Below are 26,373 nucleotides of genomic sequence, written 5' to 3'. Positions count from 1 at the left end.
GCTCCCTAGCTTATGCAAGACAATGCAAGAGTAATCTAGTCAATAAACTGTCTTTCAGTGCTTGAGCACAACAGTTGTAGCAGAGTGGAACCAAAACAGGACGACAAGGCACCGAGAATATTAACGGTCTAACCAACCCATGGTTTTACATTATGTATGGCATTAAATTATAAAAGAATTAGGCAGATGCTTTTATATCACAGGCTTTAGAACAAACATTCACTTTTATAAGTCAGTTTCCATTTGTAGTTTGAATTGTCTAATGTCTACGTGATAAAAGATGAGAGGTTTACAACTGTTTTGTATATGTTGGACAGTTCTGCCGGTCTTTTTAACAGTAGGACTGGTGTTGTGTGTTTGTCCCCAGACAACCACTGAAGAAATGTTTATTTACAGTTATGTTTTGATCCCTGAGTGCACGCCAGCACCATTTATATTCAAATCTATACTCTTGCAAAACATTTATCTCTTGAGTTCAGTAATATACTAACTAGTGGCCCCTGCTGGTAGGTCAGAATACTACAAGAATCCTAAATATACTAAGACTTTAGCTTACATAGCTCATGAGATAAAGCTTATTACCATCAATCATTCAAGGCACTGTTACATTATGGCTTTTCATCCATATAAGAGCAAATTACATAATCTTGTAAGCATTTCCATTATTTTAATTTTAGTTAAAAAAGGTTTTCTACAGTACATGTTCAGTTCCTCTTAAAAAAATAATCCAGAGTGGCCGTACTTCCACCCTGAGAGCGGTTTTTTTTCGGTTGTGGTCCTGACTGGTCTCTGGTTTTTGTCTTGCCCCGGGCGGACTGGGTCGTGCCGGCTGCAGCCACCCTGAGCGGAGATGCAGAGGAAGAGGAGGAAGAGACAGATGATGAACCCGCAGATGAAGAAGAGAGTGAATTTTGGAGGTCCAGGGCAAAGTGATAGTCATTGTGTTCAGGCATTTCCCAGACCAACACGTCCTGGCCACAGCGTTCACAGTTTAAGAGGTCCTCTCTGGCCACACTGGCAGAATGGGGATTTGAACCAGTGTCCACTTCATCCTTTAACTCTTCACATGGCGTCTGGTGAAATGTATAATCTGAGCCAGTTTTTTCCTGCAGGCCTGACAAAACAGCAACAGTGTCTTCTAATTCCTCTTTTTTATTGACACTCCCGGGTCCGACTTCTGCTTCAGTGCTGCTCAGTGTCGGTGCTGAGGCCTGCTCGCAGAAAGGTATAGCAGGGTGAGAGCTGGAGCCCTGGAGGACATGATGCAATAAAAATAAGTGTGATAAAACATTCAGGATTCCTTTAACCAGATACTTAATATATTTAACTTTGTTATTATTATTCTAATTACCATGTGGCCTGTTGTTTTCCTGCTGTGTTCAGGCTCTTGATTATGGCATAGATTTTGTAATAAAACCCTCCAAGCCCCCAAAGTCATGGTTTAAACCAAACACCTGGTGGCACCATTGTCCTGTAGCTGTGGTTGAGAAGTTGCAGGAGATTGCACCAGCAACAACCTCTGGTTGGTTCATAACCAGGTGAAAAAATATACATATAATCTTTCATATTCAAGTATTAGCTATTTGATTATTATGGGGATTCCATTTAGAAAAACAATTTTGTTGACAATTGTTTTTTTTTAGGATAATCCAACCAAAACGCAACAAAGATCAATTATAGGCTTTTACTTTTAGCATTTAAAGGTGAAAAAAATGTCTAAGATAAGATCATCCTTTATTAGTCCCACAATGGGGACATTTGCAGTATTATAGCAGCAACAGTCAAAATAAGCATCTGTAAGTAATAAGTAACATGCAATACTTCATTGTAAGGAATATACAAAGTAAAATAAAAATAGAAATATAGAAAAATATGAGAAAGAGACGAAAAAAAGTGAAAGAACTTATGTGATCGCAGAATGAACACTGGCGACACCATGTCTTTTTGGGGGGTTATTTTAACACTATAGCGCCATTTTTGTCCAGGTCGTGGTCAAGCTGACAAGTTCGGTCCCGGGATAGCTGATGGATGAGCGGGTATCGGACTTATTTGGCTCGGGGAATGGACTCGGCTCCGGGTCCTCAGCTGTCGCCTCCAACGCCAAGTCGGGGAACGGACACGGCGCAGCCGGCAAGAAAGCTTCAAGATCAAGAAGTCAAAGGCTCGTTACACCCGCAACTTCAAACCGAGCAACAACATCCGTACCTACCTCCGGAGGTAAGACGACCACCGAGCACCGGTGACCCGCTGCTGTTCCTCCACCTTTAGCCACAACAAGCTAACAACAATACGAGCTGAAACTAGTGTTTTTATACTGGGCGTGTAACTCGTAATAACTGTTTTCACGGGTTTCCGTGAGTTCGCTGCCCGAGTCTCTGTGAACTCACAATGACACGTAGCTGCGCGGTAACCCAATGGAAATGAATGGGTTTGGTTATATTCGGCTAACATTAGCACCACTACGTTAGCCCGCATAGATTAGCGGGGGTTTAAAAGCGCTAAGCTAAGTGAGCTGCTGGTGTTTTACAAGCTAGCGGGAGAGTAACAGCTGTGTTTGTAAATACGTAGCAGGGGGCGGGTGTTCACTCGGGTTGACTGACATGTAGCTACAGCCACATTCACCCAGACAGGCACTGTTACTACACTGTAATGTGGTACTTTGTTTAGGGGCTGAATTCAAACTCACTCTTCAGCTAATGTGATCACTGTTTTCTCAGTAAAACGAAAGTAAAAAGCATTGTTTTTTACCTCAAGTTACCTAAAAGTAACTTGAGGTGCGTTTCGCTGCCCCTTATATTTCGAATCGCACGCCAAACCCGCGAACCATTTCCTGAATCAGTCACGTGGTACGGCCTGCTCGCGAGGCTTTGAACGTCACTTTACAAAACTCTTACTGGATTAACCGACACACGCTTCGAAGCCTCGACACAGAAGGACACATCACTACTTTTTAGGATTGTATTGTGTTTAAAATAGTAATACAGGTTGTTGCAGATAGCTTTTTTCTTAAAGTTGAATATCTCTGAAATCTCCTGGAACACTATGGCCATGAACTCAGTGTTCGAGGACAAGTCTGGACATATTCCAGGACCTGTCCCAGCTGATCACCACCATGTAACGTGCCTCTCTCCTGTTTCTTTACATTTGACCAATTCCTCCTGCTTAAAGATATCGATTAGTTCACTTTAAATGTCTATTGATGTGCTTTTTTTTTCTTATAACACATGAAGTAGCATGTATATTAGGGCTGTCTAAGCAGTTAGTCACTTTGTGTGGCTCTCAGTCACTACCTATTCACAGCAGTGCAAAGACTTATTCACACAGATTGCCTCTCTTTGTGTCTTTTAGCAAATCAATAGCCTGTTGTCTGACTTCTCTGCAGCCTGACAGCTGTTGTCTCTGTCCCTTCTCTCTCTCTGTCTCTTAGGCTGAAGAGGGAAACTTAGAGTACAAGGTAAGCACATTAGCTGTTGCGTTATGTTCAAAATACATTAATGTGTCCCTCAAAGAGAGCTAGCAGCTTCATAAAACATTCCACCAATGAACAGATCTTAGGTCAGCCTCTTCATGACAAGGGTGTGGATGTTGTCGTCATAATACGTCATATCATTATTACAATAAGATTCCAGCAATATGTAGATCATATGTCATAATATATGGGTGTGGTGTCAGGTGATCTATGTCGTGTTCTTTTATCCTTAGGTATGAGAAGAGTCGGTCTTGGTTTGGTTAAAAAAGTATTTATTTAGAAGCAATGAAAAGCTACAACATAGCTATGGGCACTCAACGTACAGCCCCGGCCGTCTAACCGCACGGGGTAGTCTAGAGTCGCCCCGAACGGACGGCGGGTGCAATATTTATAATAGTAGGTAGAACTTCATTGGTCAATAACGAGGGGGAGTTACCGTGGCTAGTGCACAGGCTGGTCCCAGCCTCTAGGCACTGGAATCCGCCAATGATGAGGAGCCGCTCCCAGTTGCGCCCCTCCTCTGACCGTTGCTGGGCAAATCTTCACATTTCTGACAGTTTGGTTTGGTGTTTTAAAACAAGCCTTGAATCGGCTGACGGCTTGTGAGTCTTCAGTATGGCATGGCAGCTGCTCACAGTTTCTTAAGAAAACTGTGCATTCATGTATGTGTGATGTTTGAATAAAGCTAATGGAGTTTAGGCTGTAATATAGTAAGTTAGGTATGAGAACAAGTTAAAGTACAGTGTATTGTATGCCACAGATGTACAGTCTTCTCAAACAGGCATTATCAGACAGGTGCAAGACTGAACTGCTATGTGACGCACACACACATACACACCAACCAACTTCAAGATTAAAACCAGCCAGCAACGGCTACTAACAGTCACTCTGTGAAGGCCACACATTCTCCCACATATTCAGCCCAAACTGCCCCTGCCCCCACCCCTGTCTAACCTACTGCATTTGTTTAGAGTTTAGTTTCATTGCCATCTTCACAGACACACACACAAAGAAAAACATAGATTTTAGTCTTAACATCTACCATGGAAATCCAACACCCTGGTGGATTAGCGAGAGCATTTTTAGTATCCTGACAACTGCTTCCCTCACCACATCAACAAAAACCTTTAAAATGCTAGTTATTTGCACCTTGGCTATTTAACCACTGACTTGACCCATTTCACCATGTTAATATATAACTTAAGCACTGATGACTAAAGTCTTTCCCTTGTCTGGCTGAAGCTGGTGAACCCAACGCAATACCGCTTTGAGCACTTGGCAACACAGATGCAATGGCGACTGCAGGAGGGTCGAGGCGAAGCTGTCTATCAAATAGGTGTTGAGGATAATGGCATGCTGGTGGGGCTATCAGAGGAAGACATGAGGGCATCACTGAATACGCTCCATAGTCTGGCAGAGAAGTAAGTCAAGAAAGTGCATTTTATTTGCTTTTAATTTTGACATTACATCTGTTAATCCAGTTATAGAAGGAATTATTGAATTGCTCCCCTTTAACCCTACTAGAGCTAAAGGTAAAGATACTTAAAAATAGATAATTGGTCCCTGCCAAGTGTCAATTTACATAATTCAAATACCACACTTTATTTCTGACAGAGTTGGAGCTGACATCACTGTCCTCCGAGAGCAAGAAGTGGACTATGACTCTGATGATCCTCATAAGATTGTGGAAATTCTCATTCGCAAGGTGCCAGATGACCAGCAGGTCAGTGAAGCTTTTTGTGTTTCGATGATGTTTTGATGTTCTTTTGCTGCTGATCTGTTTTTTTTATTATTATTCTCTTTTTTTTCTCAATTATTTGTTTCCCTTGGTGCTCTTCAGTTCTTGGACCTGCGGGTAGCTGTGCTGGGTAATGTGGACTCGGGCAAGTCCACTCTGTTGGGTGTGTTGACACAGGGCGAGCTGGACAATGGACGGGGAAGAGCGCGGCTCAACCTCTTCAGACATCTTCATGAGATCCAGACTGGACGGACTTCAAGCATCAGCTTTGAGATCCTGGGCTTCAATAGTAAAGGAGAGGTAAGAAAAAACTCAACACCAAAGAACAACTGATGTGTGATGAGGTTTTTTAGAGTTATAAAGTAATGAAGATGATGCTTCAGATATTATTACTGCTTCTCCTAGGTTGTGAATTACAGTGAATCTAGGACAGCGGAGGAGATTTGTGAGAGTGCCTCTAAAATGATCACATTCATTGATCTGGCTGGTCACCACAAGTACCTGAAAACCACAATTTTTGGCCTCACCAGCTACTGTCCAGACTTTGCTATGCTTGTTGTGAGCGCAAATACTGGCATTGGTGAGTATTTATTCATCCACTGAATTTCTCTGTGTGCACTTTATCATGTCACTGACTTGACTATTCAGAAAAGCCAAGTTAGCTAACTGGATCTGTCACAAGGGGACCGGTTGGTAACAGACACTTGCAGGGCCAGTCCGGCAGCGCGCCTGTATTTGTGTACAACACAACTCCCTTCTGTAGTAGTGGACTTCACCAAGTCTGGCTTAGCACTTTGCAAACATGTGATATCTGAGCTTATGTAATAGGCCACCCTTCCTACCACAGCCACTTTATCCCTCCTAGTACAAAAATATCTCAAATACCTTCCATTTATGTCAGAGTCCTCTGACCCACTAGAGGTAGCTCTGTGCTTTTATTCATGCAGATTTGGTGAACCTGACACCTGCACAAGGGTCAGTAAGCGACTGTGAATGTCAGCAATGCTAACTTTGCAGAAAAAACCTGACTCTTAAGATTCAGCAGAAGTTAAGCCCCAAATACTTGCAGGTTTAATTTATGCACAGGATTAATGATTGGTGATTTCTGTCTTTTCTCTTTTTTTTATGAAGTACATCAGTATTGGCTGAATTCCACCAAAGTTTTAAGTCTCTTCTCATCCAAAAGTTGTTATGTTTCCTGCAACACATATATCCGGTTTTCTGCAGTTTACAAGGTGAACCAGGTCATTTGGGGACAGGTGTCAGCTCAGTATTTACTGGTAGTTCTAGAGCTGAAGGGGATGTAGAATAAAATGAAACAACCTCATCAAGTTCTTCACAGCACAAAAACATAAATATTTCATGTGTTATTTGTGTCACAAGCTTTTGATCAATATTTTACCTCAAAATATTTCCCGATACATTTCAGATCTTATAAAAAACATTCAGCCTTACTTGAGCATTATATTAGGACAGCTTGCTTTACTAATATGATTAATATAAAATAATAATAATATTAATAATAATAATATTAATAATAAAAAATATTAGTGCATAATGTGCATTTAGACCTTTCATGATAACAGTGAGTAAGACTGAGTCCAGAAAGCTTGTGCAACACACTGGTACAAAAATAACATGCTGTTAAATTAGAGTTGTCAAACTGGTGGGACTGTCTGTGCCGTGAAAGTAGGAAACATTGGATTTGGCTCGTTGTTTATTTGTATTCTAAAAAGGTTATTGTCAGAAGTGGGATTCGAACCCACGCCTCCAGAGGAGACTGCGACCTGAACGCAGCGCCTTAGACCGCTCGGCCATCCTGACATACTGCACTGTGGAGATAACACGTGTTAATAACTTCCAAGAGGGGGGAGGGGCGCTGACAGACAAAAGAAGTGGGGCCCACTGGTACTTCCCTATCGCCCCGGGCATATTTGTTTTTGCTGTGCTTTTAAAAGCAATGACTGTAGATAATACTGCTTTGTTAAGAAATATTTCGCTTAGCTTTCTTTATGTAAATGACAAGGAGGAATGTGGAGGAAATATGAGCCTTGGAAACAACACTAGTTACTTAGCAGTTCAGCTCACAACACTGCTGGAGTTATCAGGTGAACTAAAAGCAACAACTGTAAATCTATGGTTATATATATATATATGTGTGTGTGTGTCTGTGTTCGTGTTCATGTGTGTGTGTGGGTGTCTACAAACAAATGTGACGTGGAGCCTATGTCCTGTGTTTGTTATTTTTATACAATTGGATTTCTTTCCTCACCACTAAAATAAGCTGAATATTTTACAGGGAAATATAAGTGATAACATCTGTAATAGTATTTGGTCATAAAAGGGCATTGATATGAAATCAAAAGTAAACTCTTACTGCACTGCAGAGGGAGGAGAACTGACATATTTTCTTCTTTTTTTAAGCCACACAGTTTCGGAGTTCCCCTAGAATGGTAGATAATGCCCAACACCACATTTTAAAAAGCACCCCTTAGTATACTTTCAGTTCGTATGTATTTTGAATTTCCGTGCTCGTTGTACTGCAGACGTTGCTGTGTTTGTGTGCATGTCTGCTTTGAAAGAGGGCACACTGGGTAAATGGGGTCAAGAATGAGGATCACTTCAGCAACGCTACAGACAGAAAGGGGGGCATAGTGTCTGCAACCCAAGAGCTACAGCTTTAATTATGAAACAGTGTAATGGATCTGTGTAAGGCATAGGCCCTGTCTCAGGTTGTGACGATCCAGAATCGTCTTGTATCAGTATGTTATTTTCTCTGCAATCACCTTCTACGTAAGACGAGGAGCGTTTATTTTGATTATGGGGGTATTTTGAGTCTGTCAACCTTTTAAATGTGTGTTATGGGTCAGTACCATAGACTGTATGGTCACTGCCCTTGAAGTCATCAGTGAGGAGACTTATTTCCAATCTGAGAGATAATGTGCATGTATATAAATATGTGTATGTATAGCGTATATGATTTTTTGTTTACAAAGAAATATGATCCACCAGGCATATAAGACTCTGCTGCCTCTGTTTGGGATCGCATGTTTTGGAAAAAGTATTATTCGGCGTTCCTGACACCTGAAGCATTAGTGACATAACTACTATATATGGTTGAATATTCCTGCCCTGCAATCCTATCTACTTTCCCTGCTGCCATAACAATCAGACGTCATGGTAAATTCAAGCTGGTCTTATCAGTTAGCTCACATAGATTCTTGACCCTCAGACTGTCTTTAAGTGCTGGTCAAAGGATAAGAAATGTTATCTTAGGTCACAACAGTCCTCAATTGTAAACGTTTCCTTTATCTTCCTCAGACTCTGTGTCATAGTTATCAGATGAGGTACTGCCTTAATCATTCCCATAGGTTTAACTCTGTCTGAGGCAATATTGTGTGTATTAATACTGTGTTTTCTGCAATTTTTAGGCAAGTGACTCAATCCCATCCTGCTCATTTAATGCAACTTGCTCTGTATAAGAGCATCGTATTGAACGCATCAATTAAACATTACACATAAAAGCATTTGTGTGTCACGATGTACATGAATAAAACTTTTATTGTCTTTATTTGTTTTGTTGTCTTAATATCTCCGTCATGTCACACATCCAGTGTTTTGTCTATTGACTCACATGTCAGAGGCATCTCTCAATCCACAAAATTGAGTTTAAAAAACAAACAATTTCTTTTCCTGGTAGGGCTCCTCCTTATCTGCTTCCTATCTTATGCAAGACAATGCAAGAGTAATGTAGTCAATAAACTGTCTTTCAGTGCTTGAGCACAACAGTTGTAGCAGAGTGGAACCAAAACAGGACGACAAGGCACTGAGAATATTAACGGTCTAACCAACCCATGGTTTTACATTATGTATGGCATTAAATTATAAAAGAATTAGGCAGATGCTTTTATATCACAGGCTTTAGAACAAACATGACCTTTAATAAGTCAGTTTCCGTTTGTAGTTTGAATTGGGAATGTCTACGTGAAAAACAATTTGTTTTACAACTGTTTTGTATTTGTTTTTAACAACCTCAATGTTGGACAGTTCTGCTGGTCATATTAACAGTAGGACTGGTGTTGTGTGTTTAACTATGGTTTCCCCTGACAACCACTGAAGAAATGTTTACTTACAGTTATGTTTGGATCCCTGAGTGCACGCCAGCACCATTTGCATTCAAATCTATATAAATATATATACACTCTTACAAAACATTTATCTCTTGAGTTCAGTAATATACTAACTAGTGGCCCCTGCTGGTAGGTCAGAATACTACAAGAATCCTAAATATACTCAGGTTGGCAAGATAATTGCTGAAGGCTTTAGCTTACATAACTTATGAGATAAAGCTTATTAACATCAATCATTCAAGGCACTGTTACATTATGGATTTCCAGCCATTTAAGAGCAAATTACATAATAATAATAATTACATTGTAAGCATTTCCATTATTTTAATTTTAGTTAAAAAAGGCTTTCTACAGTACATGTTCAGTTCTTCTTAAAAAAAAAATCCAGAGTGGCCGTACTTCCACCCTGAGAGCGGGGTTTTTTTGGTTGTGGTCCTGACTGGTCTCTGGTTTTTGTCTTGCCCCGGGCAGACTGGGTCGTGCCGGCTGCTGTCACCCTGAGCGGAGATGCAGAGGAAGAGGAGGAAGAGGCAGAGACAGATGATGAACCCGCAGATGAAGAAGAGAGTGAATTTTGGAGGTCCAGGGCAAAGTGATAGTCATTGTGTTCAGGCATTTCCCAGACCAACACGTCCTGGCCACAACGTTCACAGTTTAAGAGGTCCTCTCTGGCCACACTGGCAGGATGGGGATTTGAACCAGTGTCCACTTCATCCTTTAACTCTTCACATGGTGTCTGGTGAAATGTAAACTCTGAGATAGTTTTTTCCTGCAGGCCTGACAAAACAGCAACAGTGTCTTTTAATTCCTCTTTTTTATTGACACTCCCGGGTCCGACTTCTGCTTCAGTGCTGCTCAGTGTCGGTGCTGAGGCCTGGAAGCTTCTCTCAAGACTCTTTTTGTGGAAGAAAGAGGAAATGCCAGGATGGGGTCTGATCAAACCATTTTTAGAGTGAGATGAATTTGACGAAACCGAGCTATTGGCATCTGTCTCCAACTGACTACCAGTTCCAGATGTTTTATGAGAGGAGGAGGAACATGGGAGAATTCCTTTGGAGACTCCATCTTCATCCTCCTCCTCTTCTTCTTCTTCTTCTTCTTTCATCACCTTCAGTTTTTGTTTCTCAGCCGCCTTTTGAAAGAAGGACTGAATGGTGCCGGGTTGTTTGCATGTCGAGTTATTTTTCAGTTCCGAGGTCGGCTGGGTGGAGGACTGAGTGGTGGAGAAGAGGCTCTGGGTCGAGGTGACATCACTGGAAAGGAAACCAGCGATCCCCCCTGCTGATGGAGCATCACTGAATTTGCTCGCAGAAAGGTGTAGCAGGGTGAGAGCTGGAGTCCTGGAGGACATGAAGCAATAAAAATAAGTGTGATAAAACATTCAGGATTCCTTCAACCAGATACTTAATATATTTAACAGTATTATTGTTATTCTAATTACCATGTGGCCTGGTGGTTTCCTGCTGTGTTCAGGCTCTTGATTATGGCAAAGCTGTCACTAGAAATTTTGGTTGCTTCGTAGCGCACTAAAGCACAACAGCGAGAGAAGCTGCTCTGCCTCTTATCCCCGAGCTGACGTACACCAACTGTCAGCAGCTTAGACACTCGACCGTTCTGTAATGTGTTAAGAGAGGAAAAAGCCCCAATATAGAACCAAGAGGTATTTACTGAAAATGACATCAGGGAAACCCAGAAGAAGAAATAATGAATACTGCTGTAATACAGGAAGAAATATTACACAACGCTTTTTTCTCACCACTTCTCTGTCCTTGGTCAGCCTCTCCTCCAGCTCAAGAGCCAGTTGATGAAGCCAGTACTGTACCTACACACAGGTTATTAATAATCAGCATGAAAACAAAAAAAAATACTTTCAGTATCAGTCGAAATGAGACTATAAAGTTAGATCCAGATCCTGAAGCAGTTAGTTATCCGTACTTGCTCTTTCGTGGTCAGTGATGTTTTCCCAGGGAAGTTTTTACTGCAGCCAATTGACTTGGGAAGCTGTCTGGGTTTCACTGCTTCGAACTCAATCCCCCGACACAAGTCATACAACCATTGGCTGCAAAACAGAGACATTTGGTAGTGAATGCAATTGGTAATCAAATATTTTTTGTACGAAAAAAAAAATCTTTTTTTATGGGGCATCATGCAAACTGGGCCCAAAGACTGAGGAGTAAAAAGTAAGTTGGGTAATCCACGTTATTCAATTGTTGTCAATTCCACTTGAAATTCTGATAGTGTTTGAAATAATAAATGCAAAGACTAGGCCAGAGTTATGTTAACCAGTCCTCTCAAGAGACTTTTGACCTTGTTCTGTTCTCAGCTCACCCTGTTTTTTCTCCAAAGTGCTGCCCCAGCTGGGCCTGCGAGAAGCGAGTCAGATCTCCCATGTTCTCTATTCCCAGACTTTCTTTAATGGAGGCTCCCAGCTTACCCCCCAGGTTACGACTGCATGGATGAAATACAGCATGTTGTAATTAAAAAATATCTCTTTTTACTCTTTTATGTCAGAATAATTGAAAAATATGTGATTAATAAAAACTTTACGGCAAAGTAATCCTTTGAACTCACATCTTGCTGATGGGTAAAGAGTTGAAAAGTTCTGTTACAGAGTCCAAAGGCAGAACAGTTTGTCTGTTAGGTTTGTTCAGTCCACAGGCGAGTTTGGCCAGTACCTGTAGAAATAGAACATGTGACGATAGCCAAGATGACTGCAGCTCTTTAAAGTGAACATTTAAAGCATTATACACACTGTACATAGGAACTAAACAATAAGACGTTTTCCTACCTTATTGTGTGATATCCCTGCTGAACAGCTGAATCCTGTATGTTTCTCCACGGCTGCTCTCATCTCCTCAACAATGATCGCCCCCACAGTCAGCTGCACTTCTGCAGAGCTCTGCGCCCCTGTCAGGGGAACAGGTAAGGATTCCAGCCACTGCTGGAGACCTCTGGACCTCAGCTCCTCTGAGGACAAATATTACATTGTTATGGAGGGATTCATCCTACTAGGGTTTCCTCAATACCGGCTTCCTCTGTCCAGTAGTGAAACAATTATTTGAGTAATCAGTTAGTTTTGGTTATCTATACCTTTATTTAACACAGACTCCTCTTCAGATGCTTCCAGTTCAGGTGAGCTTTGTGGGTACCCCTGGATGTAGGTGGCCCTCAGCAGGTGAGGCTCTATTTGTTTGTCGGCCATGTCTTTCAGCCGCTGCTGGACCGCAGCCGTCAGATCCATGTAGGCCTCATCGATGCTGGCTCTCTCAATCACAGCAAAGCGAGACATCACCTCAATCACCTCCACACTCGCATCCCTGTAACTACACCAGGAGTGAGCTATCAAAATAACATATTTACAAGGCCCGGGGGGTGCAGAGGTTATATAGTTCATCACCAGCACTTACTGCGTTAGGTCTGCCTTGCCGTGAGACTCACGCACTCGTGCCACCTGGAGGTCTGGGCACAGTTTCTTTGCGTCGTCCACCCACATGTTCCTGGTGACCCCATGGGCCCTGGCCTCGTAGCTCACAGCTATAATGCTAGTAGGAGATATTTAGTTGAGAACCACATCAACTTCAGTTTATATATCGGAAAAGCATGTTAACAGTGAAAACATCCAGTAAATGGATCTCGAGCTCGGATTTGTGTGTCTGACTCTTATTTCTGACTGAACTTGAACTTTCCGACGCTCTAGTCAGTTATTTCCTGTCCTGTCATATATTTCCCTCTGTAGCTCCTGTTGGGGCTGGACCATTATAACACAAGCAAAAATATATCAGGATAAAACTTTACAATTGATAAACAACTAACCATTTTACAAATAGGTGGTGGAGAAATTATGATTTATACCTCTTCAAGCATTATATTCTATTGATTAAAAATAACTATGGCTATAGTTTTATCGCCCAGCCTCCTGAGTTCATTTAGGTTCATCATTCCTCACAGCTTCAAACCCCTTTGATTCCATTTCCTCCAGACACTGAGGGACTGTGGCGATTTGCTGAGCAGTGATCTACACATTCAGAGGCTTCAGTTGCATGAACCAGCAAGAAAAGTGTCTCTGTGTCAGGAACTCACCCGCCTCCTTTCCACGTCTTGTACTGGGCCACCACACAGGGAGTGTTGTTCAGAGCTGCGTCCAGCCTCTGCTCCACCTGCACGTAGAAACAGTCCATGTCCACTAGCGCCACCACCCGCTCTCTGCCGTGCTCCATCGCCGGAGAGGAGGCTCGCTCAGCGGGAGGGAGACGTAACGAAACACCGGCTCCGGCTGCTCGACTCGCTGGAGTTGAACCGGGCGCCAGAGTTTCTTTTTCCCGTCGCTTTGTTTTTGACGCAGTCGACCGAAGTTACATAATGACGTCATCAAATGTCGACGCGGAGGTCGGTCGTTTTTGGAGGACATTGTGGTGAGGTCATCATCATCAGAGCCTCGGTGAAGAAAAACACAACAGGTTTTTATTTAAAGAATAAAGAAAGAAAGAAAGAAAGAAAGAAAGAAAGAAAGAAAGAAAGAAAGAAAGAAAGAAAGAAGGAAGGAAGGAAGGAAGGAAGGTGAAGAGAAAGAGAAAGAAAGGAAGAAGGGAGGGAGGGGAAGAGAGAGATAGAAAAAGAGGGGAGGAAGGACGGAGAGAGGGGAGGAAGAAAGAAAGGAGGGAGGGGGAAAGAGAGATACAAAAGGAGGGATGGAAGGAAGGAAGAAAGGAGGGAGGGGGAGAGAGAGAAAGGAAAAAATAAATAAAAAGGAGGGAGGGGAAGAGAGAGAAAGAAAAAGAAAGAAGGGGGGGTAGGGAAAGGAAGGAAGGAAGAAAGCACAGATGATTTTTTTTTTCCCTCAATCTTCACCATAGAGTGTGATAATTAGGTATAACGACCACTGGGCTCTAATGCCACACACAACACACACACACACACACACACACACACACACACACACACACACACACAAACAGAATAACACTTCTGATATATCGGCCATATGTTAAATAACTGACACAAATTTCCAAGATGTTCACATCAAACCTTTATGACAGAAATGTAATTGAGACTCGATATTTTACAGTTCAACCTTTTTATTGTAAATAACCATAAATAAAAAGAAAGTGTAAATACAACCAAATTGTAAAACTTTTGTGACAACCCTGGGGTTGTCCTGCTGTGGTTGTGCTTGTGTCTGTGTTTCAGGCTCCTGTAGGCGGAGTCAGACCCTAGTGATCAGCAGGGATGTGGCACACCTGGGCTGACCAATATTTAAGAGGCCTGCAGACTGGGCTCTTTCTCTCTCTCCTTCACCAGGTCTACCTCCACATGGACATCCCAGCTTGGCATTTTCGTGACTCTGGCTTCTATTCACCCACCCACAGAAGTGGTTACCATATCTACCTTTAATTTAGCTTTCTTTGTAAAATAAATAGTGGCACTGCTGAACATTGTGACCTTCCTTGTTTCTTGTTGCACAATGTGTAACACTTTTTTTAACGTAAAATGTAAACAAAAATCCTTTTTTTTTTTTTACCATCAGTAATGACCAGTATCCACACAAGTAGGTTGACAGATATTGTGGAAAATGTTCGATCCATTGATCCTGTAGAACAACCCCCAGCTCACCAGATAACAGAGGGATCCCATGTACCATGCTCACATAGCCCCAAACCCAACCAGGCCATATTGCTTCACCCAGCAAACAACTGTCATACCTAAGAGAAAGTAGAATTGAAACATGCAATTGCATATTAAGTGAAATTTGGAGGTAGCAATCATCCATATTAAAATGTACTTACCAATGTAATGCAACTTCCTCAGAATAGGAGGAAGACAGTTTTGGTAAACTAGGAAGTAGAAAGTCAGTCTTTCATTGCACTGGGTTCATGTTGTTCAGTCTCCTCAATCTCTGCCATGGCTCTTCATCTCAGTGTTCTTCTCATCATCACTGGACTCACAGGTCAGACGCAGGGCTCATGTTAAATTTGTTCTTATACATGTGTTTATAATGACTGCAAATGTATTAGTTTTTATTAAATAAATTGGAGAGAAATTGTGATTTGGTGTGAGTTGCCAATCGTTTCTGTTCAAACACTATTTGTTCTTGTTGCAGGAGTTCACAACACCGTAACCACCGTCAGTAAAGTGTCGGTGAAGGCTGGAGGTTCGATCACCATCCCATGTCTCTATGACTTAATGTACAGAAACAACGTGAAGTACTTGTGTCAAGGTGAAACGTGGAGGGGATGCAAGTATGTAGTTAAAACAAACATACCACATAATTCAGGAAAGTTTTTGATCTCTGATGCCAAATCCCAGAGAATCTTCATTGTAACTATTAAAGATCTGATGAACACGGACAAATATTTCTGGTGTATTGTGGAGATCGATAATGGAAGTGATGTTGGATCGCGATTTCTCCTGTCGGTCACCAATGGTAAGAGCCTTCAACTCACCTTTGAGCACATTTCAAATACTTTGGACTGATTACTTTGTTTTAAGTTTTATGTGATTCTTTATATATCAAATGTTTTTAAATATTTCCCCAATTCCCCAATACCTACCAGTTATTCCTCCCACAATTTTCTTTTAAATACATGTTATTTTCCCCCCAAGGTTTGCCTGGTCTTTATGTGGATAATCAGGAAATCAGTGGATTCATTGGAGAGAGTATAACCATCAGTTTTAACTACAGCACTGCTGGAGAAATTCAGTGGTGCAAAATGGGCGGGAGCTGTGTGAGGGGGCCGTCGGGAGCAATAGATGGAACAAGCGTAACCATAGACTCTGGGCGCCTCAATGTTTTCCATGTGTCCATGAGCGGACTGTCAACAGAAAGCGTCGGCTGGTATTTATGCGTTAAAGGAGACTTACAGATGCCAGTGCATGTCAATGTTATTGAGAAACCCACCACTAGTAAGTGCTCCCAGTGATTATGAATATAAATGTATTCCCTGTATAACCATTTGTAAATGTTTGATTAGTTTTTAGGATTAATTATCGTATTACTCTTTTAATCACTGTCCTGTTTTTGAATCATAGCCACTCTTGCAACAACCGGATCGAACGGAGACCCAACACAGCACAGGTCAGAAGTCTTTACATTTTAAAGAACTGAAAAAGTCCTGCCATGTATGTTTTTAAAGACACTTTATTTGAACTTAGATTTGCATAGGCCATATTAAGAGATTAATTTGTAATAATTTTTAATATATATACTGTATAAGAATGATGTATTTTACATTACATTGTACCTATGTACATTGTGCTAAGTTCATCTGCGTGCACAAAATGTACTCTGCAGCACTTCAATACACCTAAAGAGCCTCATCATCACTCTGAGTTTGTTGATCGTCATTGTACTGGTGACCTTGTTCGTCTGGTTTATGTTGAGAAAGCACAGTAAGTCTTAGCTGAACTGTGATAAATACAATTCATAACAAATTTGTTTGTGGTTTTTAAATATTTTTACTTAATATCTGGAGTACGGTGAACATTGAGAGGCAGTAACATGAGTTTTTCACTGTTTAACTTTTAGAGCAAAACAAGCCAGAATCATCAGCGATCACAACGGTAAGAGACGCCTGATATTTCCCATAGGGGGGCCACAATTTACACAGAGGGGCCAATTATATGTCCAACATCAATGCACAATTCCAGATTCAATAAGGTGCACATTTAAGTCATTTCTTTTTGCCCCCCTGGCTGCGTCCCTGATTTATATATAGGTGAAGGTTAATGGAAAATACAGAAACACAGTGAAATGTTAATACCATAGGGAATGAGCACAATTGAGATGGATTAAACAGGTGCTTGTAAGGTTATAATCAGTTTTATAATGTGTTGGCCTTGGACCTATCTGTTTAAAATGGTTCAAGGTGATGATTTTCTCAAACATATAGATTATGAATTTGAATGTGAGGCACAACTGAAAACTTCTGAATCCATCTGTTTTGGTTTCCTCTTTCACAGGCTGAAGCGGATGTAACGTACTGCAATGTTAAACACAAAAGAAAAACTTCAGCGAAGGTAACACAGTTATTTCAAGAAATCAAGAGTGAATTTGACTAGTTAGTCGACAGAGTCTCTGCAACAGAAGTTACGATTTACATTTTCCTTTCCCCTTTCGAAACAGTGTGAAGAGGAAGTAACGAACTCGACTGTTGGGTTCACACCATCAGACCAAGTAACCTTATAAATCTAAAATTTGGATTAAACTAGAAGACACAAACATGCTTAAACATTACTTATTATTTCACCAAGTGCAGCTAAATATAATCCGTTTGAAATCCAAAACAGAAAATCTTCCATTTCTATATTTTTGTGTTTGCCCTCCCCCCCCCCAGATACCATGTGCTGAAACTGACATGGATGTGTTGTACAGTTCTGTGGTTACCATTAAACAACAACCAGAAGAAAGGGTAAATATTAAAACTACTGATCCCAACTGTACATTGTTTCTCATGTTCTGTATTTCACTTGTTTCAAATATTTTGTGTTCATGGTCTCAGAGTATTGTTATTATCTTTTTCTCTAATTGTCAAATTTACTTCTGTTCTCCAACAGGCTGAAGCACAAGATACAGATGTTACATACAGCAAATTGGCTCTGACCGGCCAAAATACTTGAACTGTTCTGTATCTGTAAATCACTATTAGTGGAGTTTTTCCAGGATATACTGCACGATTTGTTTTAAACTGTTATTGCTTTGTTGTGCTGTAGTTTCTTTCTACCTTTTTCTACCATCCACTAGAAAACATAAAGAAGCATTGGCCTGTTTGTTTGATAAATGCAAATTTTTAATTTATACCATTTATCAACCAGGGGATGAGATCATGTTCATAGTCCATCTCACAACAACCTCATACTGGGAACATACATTCAGGATTTTTGAAACTTTCCAATTTGTGAGAGGAGAATTACTGTAATATATTGTTTGATTCATAAAAAAACGATTTAGTGAGTAACACAATCAAATGAAATATGTATTGCTTAATTCCCGAGGCCGCCAGACCGGTGCTCGGCGTGTGGCCGTCCTGTGGCCATCCAGGCAGGCCTCCCGAAAAATATTATTTTGCCCTTTGTCTAGAATTATTATTATATTTATTTTTACTATAATTGCACATGATCAAAACATTCAGTATAAGAGACTTGCAGGTCAAAATATTATTTATCTATCAACAGCCTATATTCACTTTGTTTATACAGCGTTTATAAGATATTGTCTGTAACTAAATGTGATTTCAATTGTAGTGGCTCATTAAAAAAAATACAAATAAATGAGAGGATACATGCACTTATGGAGGACAGAAAACCATCTTGTCTGCAGCCAGGTACTCTTAAAGGTTCAGTGTGTAGAATTTAGTGACATCTAGTGGTGAAATTGCATGTTGCAGCTGAATACCCCTCGACTCACCCTCCCCTTCCAAACACGAAAGAGCACCTCTGGTAGCCTTCAGTTGTCCTAACAACTCAAAAGGTGTTTAGTTTGTCCAGTCTGGGCTACTGTAAAAAAAAAACATGGCGGCCTCCGTAGAGAGGACCCTCTCCTGATGTAAATATAAAGTATTTAAATATAAAGGGCTCATTCTAGGGTAGAGAAAACAATTTGTACAATGTAGATAAAACACATTAGTGAAAACATCAGTAGGATTATTTTATATTAAATTTCTGCCAATAGATCCCTTTCACCTAAATCTTACACACTCATAAGTCATAATTATGAGATAGTAAGTTATAATAACGAGATAGTAAGTCATTATTTTGAGAACGTTTCTGACTATAATGACTTACAGGATCTTTATTTTTTTCATCACAGTGGCGGAAATGGTCTTCCATAGGTATCCGGTGATCATTGTAACAAAAAACATTTCAACATTGACTTTATTTTTTTTATTAAGCAGCCACGCTGTGATGTAAAAGGTACTTTTACTCAGGCACATGTGCGGCCGCCTCGGGTCCTGAGCCGCGGCTGTGATAGGTGTGGGTCTCGTTGCGGTACAGTCTCCTTCAGCTCGCCCTCCAACCGGTGACGCCTTCCCTCGGCCGTGCGGTGTGAGGAACATCTTTCTGGAAGTCACTTTACCCCCAGCCTCATCTCTAACCGGTAAGAGAACCATCTACGCGGACTGACACTGTTTTGTACCCGTTGACGAGCGACAATCTGCGGCGGAGCGTGTTTGACACATGCCGGTACTCTGCAGGCTAGCTAAGCTAGCTAAGCTAGCTGCAGTCGGCGTGCTGAGTCTGACACATGTCGAGTAAAACCATGGCAGCTTTTCTTTGTGTTACACGCTTCATTTGTTGCTGATGAGCCGGCGTTTGTTTTATTTAAAGTAAATGAAGTAAATTAATCGCAACTTTACTACTTTCATTTCTACGGGGCGCTTCGTTAACCTCCCTCTGGCCTAGTTGGCAGATGTGAGCTGGAACTGCGAGTGAACACTTGACTTAACACATCGCGCTAATTGTCACCGGCGTGTGCGTGGCCCCGCCAAGCGGTGCCTGCCAACTCGCGTGGAGGAGTAGTTTTAACGGGAGACGGGCCTGAACAGGACAAAATGGCTCCTGTCTCCCTCAGTGTAACCTTGTCCATCGGCTGTTACACACTTGTCCTCCCTGTGACTGTCCACCTGCAGCACCACAGTGCCGGGTCTGCGTCAGATGGGATATGCACAGCGACGCTAGTAATGTTTGTTCATTTTAAATGTGCGATCAGAGGCAGTTAATGTCCTCAACTGGGACAAATGAAGCTGATCCCGTAACAGAAGGGGTTGGACAGTGTGCCCCAAAGACTGCAGTCCCCACAGTCTGCTAGAAAAACCACCGTGTCATCTACAGGACGGTGGATAGTAGTGAGGTGTTGGATGTAAATGTCGAACCCGCTAGTGCAGGGCCTTCTGCAGCTGTCCACTCATCAGCTGTGGCCACTGCAGCAGGACGGGATACAGCTTCATGTCGACATCCTCATCTTGACCATTTTTGTTAGAATTAATACTATTTACTACCACAGATCCTGCATACATATAAGAATAAAAACTGACTTTAAAGCGAATTTACATTGTTTGCATGCAAATAATTCTTATGTCTCCATGGATTTTGTATACTGAATGAGTGGTGCCCATAAGTTCAAAAGTCTCAACCTTCAGTGGCAGTACTGACATTTTGTATTCATACAGTAACAGTTGGGATGCAATTATAAAGTTTATTATTGAAATCATACAAAAGCCATAGCATTACTGTCTTGCTGTGTAACTGGACACACACAGTTGGAAATGTACCGCAAGAATAGTTTAAGCATTTTATTTCGCTTCTGTTTACAGATACAATGGCCGTGCCTCCCACATATGCTGACCTGGGCAAGTCTGCCAAAGACATCTTCAACAAAGGCTATGGTATGATTCTCCACAGTCTGACCAATTATTTCTGTGATGATAAACATCTTGTTCTGCCAAGTATAGTTGATGTTGCAGACAAACTCTGAAAAACGTTCTTCTCTCCAGGTTTTGGCTTGGTGAAGCTCGATGTCAAGACAAAGTCAGACAGTGGAGTTGTAAGTACATTTCTTACAATTGTGGTTTCACAACATTAATATAACTTACTGTACTTCATATTTCACAGCCAGTTAAGTTAGTGACATTTCCTGACTCTGCTTTGAAAATACTTATTGTGCATTGTCGGCCATAAAGGTAAAAAGCTGCCACCCAGAACAATGAGGCCCATCTACAATAATTCTGCGATAAATTAACTGTGCTCAATCATCAATTGTCCTCAACCTCTTGTTTTTCTCCAAATAACAGTAATAAATGACCTATACAGTTTCCTGGTATTGTCTGTCTCTGTGTATATATGCATGTGTCTGTCTGTTACTTGAGTGTGGTCCTCAAGTCACCAACTGTAGTGGGATTTACCTCAGAGGCAACTTTGAGCCCACTGGCAGATGTTTGTGTGTTTATGGACAGATATTGTCACCATGGTGGTGTCACTACTGTGTTAGATACATTCACAAAACTTAAAGTTGTGTAGCTGTGATCAAAATGAAGGTTGACTTTAAATATGGGTGTGGTCCGGACCCTGAATGCTAAGTATTACTCATGCAAAGTAGTAAAGACTGCTGAGCACTTATGAGTCAGAACATCAACATCTCAAAATTGTCTTGTTTGCTTTAAAAGCAACTTGTATGGTAATGGTATGATTTACTGTAGAGTTTATTTCATTCGTGGTTGTTTCATCCAGAGTCACTTGTCTTAATGTTCTTTTTTTAGTTATAATTTTTTTTTTTTCTAAAAATCGTCTCTTACAGGAATTCAAAACATCTGGATCCTCCAACACTGACACCAGCAAAGTTGCAGGTAGCCTGGAAACTAAATACAAGAGGTCAGAATATGGTCTGACCTTCACTGAGAAGTGGAACACCGACAACACCTTGGGAACAGAAATCACAGTTGAAGATCAGGTTAGATTTACCGATTTCCTCCATGTGTTTAACAACAGCTGTCTGAATACTCTACACATTTCACCTGACAGAGCAACATTCATTTCTGTAACTGTCAAATGAACTCTGTTCTGTTTTCTCACAGATTGCCAAGGGACTGAAGTTGACCTTTGACACAACCTTCTCACCAAACACTGGGTAAGTTCATGGTTAGAATAAAGTGTTCATGAAAAAGTTAGGTCCGTGTTACTTTAACTCAAATGTAAACCACTGCGCTGCCTCTCAACTGGAATTATGTTGGTAACCTGATCTGTGCTGCTGACAAGTGGAGTTGCCGTGTGTGACCCTGATCTGTGCTGCTGACAAGTGGAGTTGCCGTGTGTGACCCTGATCCCAGTATGCAGTTGTTCTACTGGAACATTACTACAATTGGCTGTTGGGTTTTACATATTTGTACGTTTGGATGATGTTTTTCAGTTTGTGGTTCTCGGGGAGGAAATTAAAAAGAGACTAGTGGGTCCATGAGGGCACATGACTGCTTTCATATTGAGTGTAGGCAGGTTGTCGAGGTTTGGGTTATGTGGCTACATTGAGACAGCATGTTCAAGGCTTCAGTGTCGTGCTCCGACTGAGAAATAAAGACCAGCAGCGAGCTGAAGGCTGGTTTGTAGAAAGAGATGTGGAAGTTTGGCAAATTCTACCTTCACGTCAGCCATTATTCAAACCTGGTGATGTGGCTGATAATTTTGTTATCTTCCACCAATGTTGCCTCTGAAGAAAAATAAAATCTGTTGGCCTGCTTGCAACATGAGTTGACAGTAGGCATTCAGCCTGAGTGTGGAGTTAGCTCTATGGGATCATAAATCTGAGCCAGTGGTTCCTAAAGTGGGTGCAACAACACTGTGGGGGGGTGCTTATGTTCCCCAAGGTTTTTCATTTAATGTTTATTTTTCTAAATAAAACAACTTTTCATTACAAAAATACATCTTTAAACATATTTAACAGGACACTATAAAATCAATCTTAACAAAAAGTTGGTTTGGGACCCTTGTAAGGTTGTATAGTTTAAATGTAAAGTCTTTGCAGTCACACATGAGCTTATTGTTTACTGCACACGATTAACCTGACCCTCCTTAAAAAGCAATACTAATCTGACTTGATTGGGTTTTCAGTTTGAGGTTGACCAATGTTTCTCACCAACAGCAAGAAGAGTGGCAAAGTTAAGACCGCCTACAAGCGCGAGTTCGTCAACCTTGGCTGTGATGTCGACTTCGACTTTGCTGGCCCCACTATCCACGGGGCTGCCGTTGTCGGCTACGAGGGGTGGCTCGCCGGCTACCAGATGAGCTTCGACACTGCCAAATCCAAGATGACCCAGAACAACTTTGCCATTGGTTACAAGACTGGAGACTTCCAGCTCCACACCAATGTGTAAGTTACTGACTCCTCACTAACGGGGTGGAATCTTTATGCCACTTACATTCAACGAAGAGAAGCGTAACTTTTTAACTTGTATATAGGTAGCTGTACATGTGTGGTCATGTGCAAACCATTGGTTAAATAACGAATAAAACATTTAACAATGGAAAAAGTCCAACACAAAACCTCACATGGCTTTATGGAGGCTGCTATGGTTAAATACAAACCAATACATCCCGAGGAGCTTTTACAGTCTGAAGGAAGAAATACAGCAGAGCAGCTTCATGTTTGACCTAGAAAGTAACTGAATGTGAACTTGTTCACTCCTAAAGAATTCTGAGTGTGGTTTAAGTAAAATGCACCAGTTTCATCCAAATGAATGAACCCTCTAAATGGGTGTATGGATAAAAACAGTATCTCTTTAGATACATCACAGGAAAGATAATAGGTTTGTTCATTTAGCAAATCCAAAATGACAATAAAATTAATAATAGCTTGAATTTATATAGCGCCTTTCAAGAGACCCAAGGACGCTTTACATGTGTCCGTGGGGACAGAAGAGAAAGTAATTCGTACAAAACAGGATAGAAATAACTAATGGCAGGGTGGAGCCTATAAATAACATTGACTTTGAGCCAAAGCTGCAGCTGTAACTAACATTTCAATACATAAATATGCCATCACTGTTCATTTATTAAAACTGGCCTGATGGATTCATTTTCTGCCACAATGAATCAGTTTGTTGGTTTTGTAGTTCTTAATTTCTGACTGAATTAAAAAAATATAAAATTAAAGGAAGAGGATGGAGACACCTTCAACACACTTAAAACCTCTTTAGCTTCCAAATATTTACTGTAGCTGGATATTTCTCATTTGTTTTAGGAATGACGGAGCAGAGTTTGGAGGCTCCATCTACCAGAAGGTGAGCGACAAGCTGGAGACAGCCGTCAACCTGGCCTGGACCGCTGGCAGCAACAGCACACGCTTCGGTATTGCAGCCAAGTACCAGCTGGACAAGGATGCCTCCATCAGTGTAAGTAGAGCAGCACAGACTCTCAGAGCGAGGTGGATAAGGCAAAAGAAAGACGTGACCACTACTTATCATCTACTGACTTGTGATGTTTTGTTTTTTCTAGGCTAAAGTGAACAACAATAGCCTTGTTGGTGTTGGATACACCCAGACTCTTAGACCAGGTAAGTTTGTTTCCTGCAGGTTCATGAACAGTGGAAACATGTGTCGTACAAAACGTTTGCAGTTAACATTCATTTTAGTTAATCCCCTACATGTTTAGTTCACCTACTTAACACTTCTACACTTTGCTCCCGAGTCCTTGTATTCACCACTGAAACTCTGAGACTAGGACTGTACCATTAAACCATAAAGATAATTATCGCAAAATAACATTTCCTCGATAGTAATATAAGACATGGTCGATAGAACTCATTCCATCCATGTTTTGACAGACAACACGAACAGCCAATGATAATGAGTATAGTGCTGCACCGAACCAATCATGTGGTTGGAATAGAGCCATATCAGGTTAGGTTCACGCACGCGAGTGTAGGCGTAGCAGCCAGCAGCAGCCCACGTGCTAATGTTTGTGGTACTGTAGCCGTGCACACCAGTACGTCAGGAGTGGGAGCGAGATAAAAGAGAAAATGACGACAGAAAATGTTACCGAAAACTCGAGCGACAGCTTTACCGCAGAAGACTCCACAGCCAAGGCTCAAAAGACGAGGACTTAGTTGAAAAGAAGGGTCAGAGGAATTCTGTAGTGTGGAGATAGTTTGGCAATTTAAAGCTGAGTGGCGTTCACTGCAAATTTGGTCAAAAGCATGTTCCCACAAAGATGGGTAATGCCACTAATCTTTTTTTACCATCTGAAGAAGAAATGACTGTGTTGACTGATATTTGTCATAAGATTTTTTTTCTCCATAATTGCCCAGCCATAACATTCTGACCTAGAATATACTCATTTATAGCTACAAGTAACTACCTACGTTTCCCATCAACCCCTAATCCCCTACTTTCAAACTCTGACAATCAATTCAGTGTTTGCACATGAAATGCATAACGTTGGTTCCTCTTGCCCATGCAGGCGTGAAACTCACCCTGTCCGGACTGGTCGATGGAAAGAACATCAACGCCGGAGGCCACAAGCTCGGTCTGGGCCTGGAACTGGAAGCCTAAGCTTTCCTCATACTGCAAAGGACTAGGGAATATCAGAAGAATCTGGCCTTAAAATGTATGTCCAACTCAAACCAGCAAAGGGATATCTGGGAGAGATCGAGTGAAAGGCTACAACAGCAAACTTCAAACTTGGGTGCCACTTCCAACTCGGTGCTTCTGTCATTTTACCTTTGTTGCTTTTTTGCTTTGTAACTGCGTCTATTCAAGAGACAGTTGGTGTACTATTTATAAAACATTGTCATTGTTCCTGTCCATCACTGCCATAATAATGAAATCCAATACAATCCCTTTGCCTGTCATCAGCTGTGTGTGACTTTATTTGGAAATTATCCCAGACACTCTGTTTTTTTTGGTGAGAACATCGGGTGATGGTTTGTGTGGTGAGCGATGTCATACCTTCTCACTGATTTATGCACTCACAATCATCTGATATTCCTTTGTCATCTTTTGCAAACCTTGTTAAGTACACTAGGCTTTTTTCTGCTTTTATTTAAATACTGCTGCACCCTTTCTGTCATGCACACAAGGACAAACTATAGCTCTAATGTTTTGTTTTGTGTCGGTCATCTGGGTTTGTGACCTTTACCTGGGAGGTTTCGTGAAGTTGGCTCCTTAAGGAACCTGTAAACGTGGCCGACCAAGCAGAATTTAGTTTTTGTTCATTCTGTACTAACAGACAACCGGGGCACACAATGTTCACAATAATGCCAAACTATCCTTGTCCAGAAGAGGTGTGACTTAGTTGCACACATGCACTCTTGGTTTTTCCATGTACCGGGCACTGACTGAGCCCACAGGAAGTCTTGGAGGTCCTTATGTGTATGTATAAGTTTTCAATAAAGTCTTTGAACTCCACAGATGCATGTTTTATTAATGTGATATTATAGTTTCACAACAAAAACGGCTCATTTACTAGTTTGCTTAATGTTCACCATTAGAAGTCTGGGATCAGTAGTTAACAGTGCTAATCAAAGTAATTAATAGTCTAGTTTTCAGTTACATCCAATA

At 41.2% G+C, this 26,373-nt stretch overlaps 4 protein-coding genes and 1 non-coding gene across 9 annotated transcripts; 3 read left to right on the top strand and 2 right to left on the bottom strand.

The window, feature by feature from the left end:
* Positions 1 to 704: 704 nt before the first annotated feature.
* Positions 705 to 13,809, bottom strand: polh (polymerase (DNA directed), eta). 3 transcript variants are annotated; one of them, XM_047342255.1, is made up of 13 exons: positions 13,418 to 13,808; positions 12,745 to 12,879; positions 12,428 to 12,660; positions 12,126 to 12,304; positions 11,909 to 12,012; positions 11,666 to 11,785; positions 11,273 to 11,396; positions 11,094 to 11,159; positions 10,779 to 10,951; positions 10,125 to 10,677; positions 5,751 to 5,759; positions 5,127 to 5,142; positions 705 to 1,060 (listed from the first exon to the last, which is right to left on the bottom strand). In XM_047342255.1, the coding sequence occupies exons 1-13, from the start codon at positions 13,552 to 13,554 to the stop codon at positions 705 to 707; spliced, it is 2,205 nt and encodes a 734-aa protein (XP_047198211.1). In that variant the 5' UTR covers positions 13,555 to 13,808. The 3 variants fall into 3 exon arrangements, with proteins under 3 accessions (XP_047198211.1, XP_035027660.1, XP_035027659.2); XM_035171769.2 differs by lacking the exons at positions 5,127 to 5,142; positions 5,751 to 5,759 and having other exon boundaries at positions 705 to 1,211; positions 10,212 to 10,677; positions 13,418 to 13,809; XM_035171768.2 differs by lacking the exons at positions 705 to 1,060; positions 5,127 to 5,142; positions 5,751 to 5,759 and having other exon boundaries at positions 9,645 to 10,677; positions 13,418 to 13,803.
* Positions 1,965 to 8,778, top strand: LOC118118633 (GTP-binding protein 2-like). Of its 2 annotated transcripts, none has more exons than XM_047342256.1 (7): positions 1,965 to 2,217; positions 3,428 to 3,454; positions 4,712 to 4,890; positions 5,084 to 5,192; positions 5,310 to 5,507; positions 5,613 to 5,787; positions 8,639 to 8,778. In XM_047342256.1, exons 1-7 carry the CDS (start codon positions 2,029 to 2,031, stop codon positions 8,644 to 8,646), a joined length of 885 nt encoding a protein of 294 aa, XP_047198212.1. In that variant the 5' UTR covers positions 1,965 to 2,028; the 3' UTR covers positions 8,647 to 8,778. The 2 variants fall into 2 exon arrangements, with proteins under 2 accessions (XP_047198212.1, XP_047198213.1); XM_047342257.1 differs by lacking the exon at positions 1,965 to 2,217 and adding an exon at positions 2,955 to 3,114.
* trnal-cag lies at positions 6,949 to 7,031 on the bottom strand. The gene has a single exon. It is a non-coding gene; the product is annotated as a tRNA-Leu (tRNA).
* A 1,023-nt stretch (positions 13,810 to 14,832) lies between the features above and the next one.
* LOC118118631 lies at positions 14,833 to 18,034 on the top strand. 2 transcript variants are annotated; one of them, XM_035171772.2, is made up of 10 exons: positions 14,833 to 15,281; positions 15,435 to 15,758; positions 15,938 to 16,237; positions 16,364 to 16,409; positions 16,626 to 16,723; positions 16,860 to 16,894; positions 17,294 to 17,350; positions 17,457 to 17,468; positions 17,668 to 17,742; positions 17,888 to 18,034. In XM_035171772.2, the coding sequence occupies exons 1-10, from the start codon at positions 15,236 to 15,238 to the stop codon at positions 17,948 to 17,950; spliced, it is 1,056 nt and encodes a 351-aa protein (XP_035027663.1). In that variant the 5' UTR covers positions 14,833 to 15,235; the 3' UTR covers positions 17,951 to 18,034. The 2 variants fall into 2 exon arrangements, with proteins under 2 accessions (XP_035027663.1, XP_035027662.2); XM_035171771.2 differs by having other exon boundaries at positions 14,835 to 15,281; positions 17,457 to 17,507.
* A 1,238-nt stretch (positions 18,035 to 19,272) lies between these two features.
* Positions 19,273 to 26,220, top strand: vdac2 (voltage-dependent anion channel 2). The gene is made up of 9 exons (XM_035172632.2): positions 19,273 to 19,427; positions 20,644 to 20,715; positions 20,824 to 20,873; positions 21,624 to 21,776; positions 21,901 to 21,953; positions 22,959 to 23,186; positions 24,057 to 24,207; positions 24,311 to 24,368; positions 25,274 to 26,220. The coding sequence occupies exons 2-9, from the start codon at positions 20,649 to 20,651 to the stop codon at positions 25,363 to 25,365; spliced, it is 852 nt and encodes a 283-aa protein (XP_035028523.1). The 5' UTR covers positions 19,273 to 19,427; positions 20,644 to 20,648; the 3' UTR covers positions 25,366 to 26,220.
* The last annotated feature ends 153 nt before the right edge of the window (positions 26,221 to 26,373 follow it).

This window comes from Hippoglossus stenolepis, chromosome 12, assembly GCF_022539355.2.
Source record: "Hippoglossus stenolepis isolate QCI-W04-F060 chromosome 12, HSTE1.2, whole genome shotgun sequence".
NCBI lineage: Eukaryota > Metazoa > Chordata > Actinopteri > Pleuronectiformes > Pleuronectidae > Hippoglossus > Hippoglossus stenolepis.
Note: the sequence above shows the minus strand (reverse complement) of the source record. Positions and strands in the feature narration are given on the sequence as shown.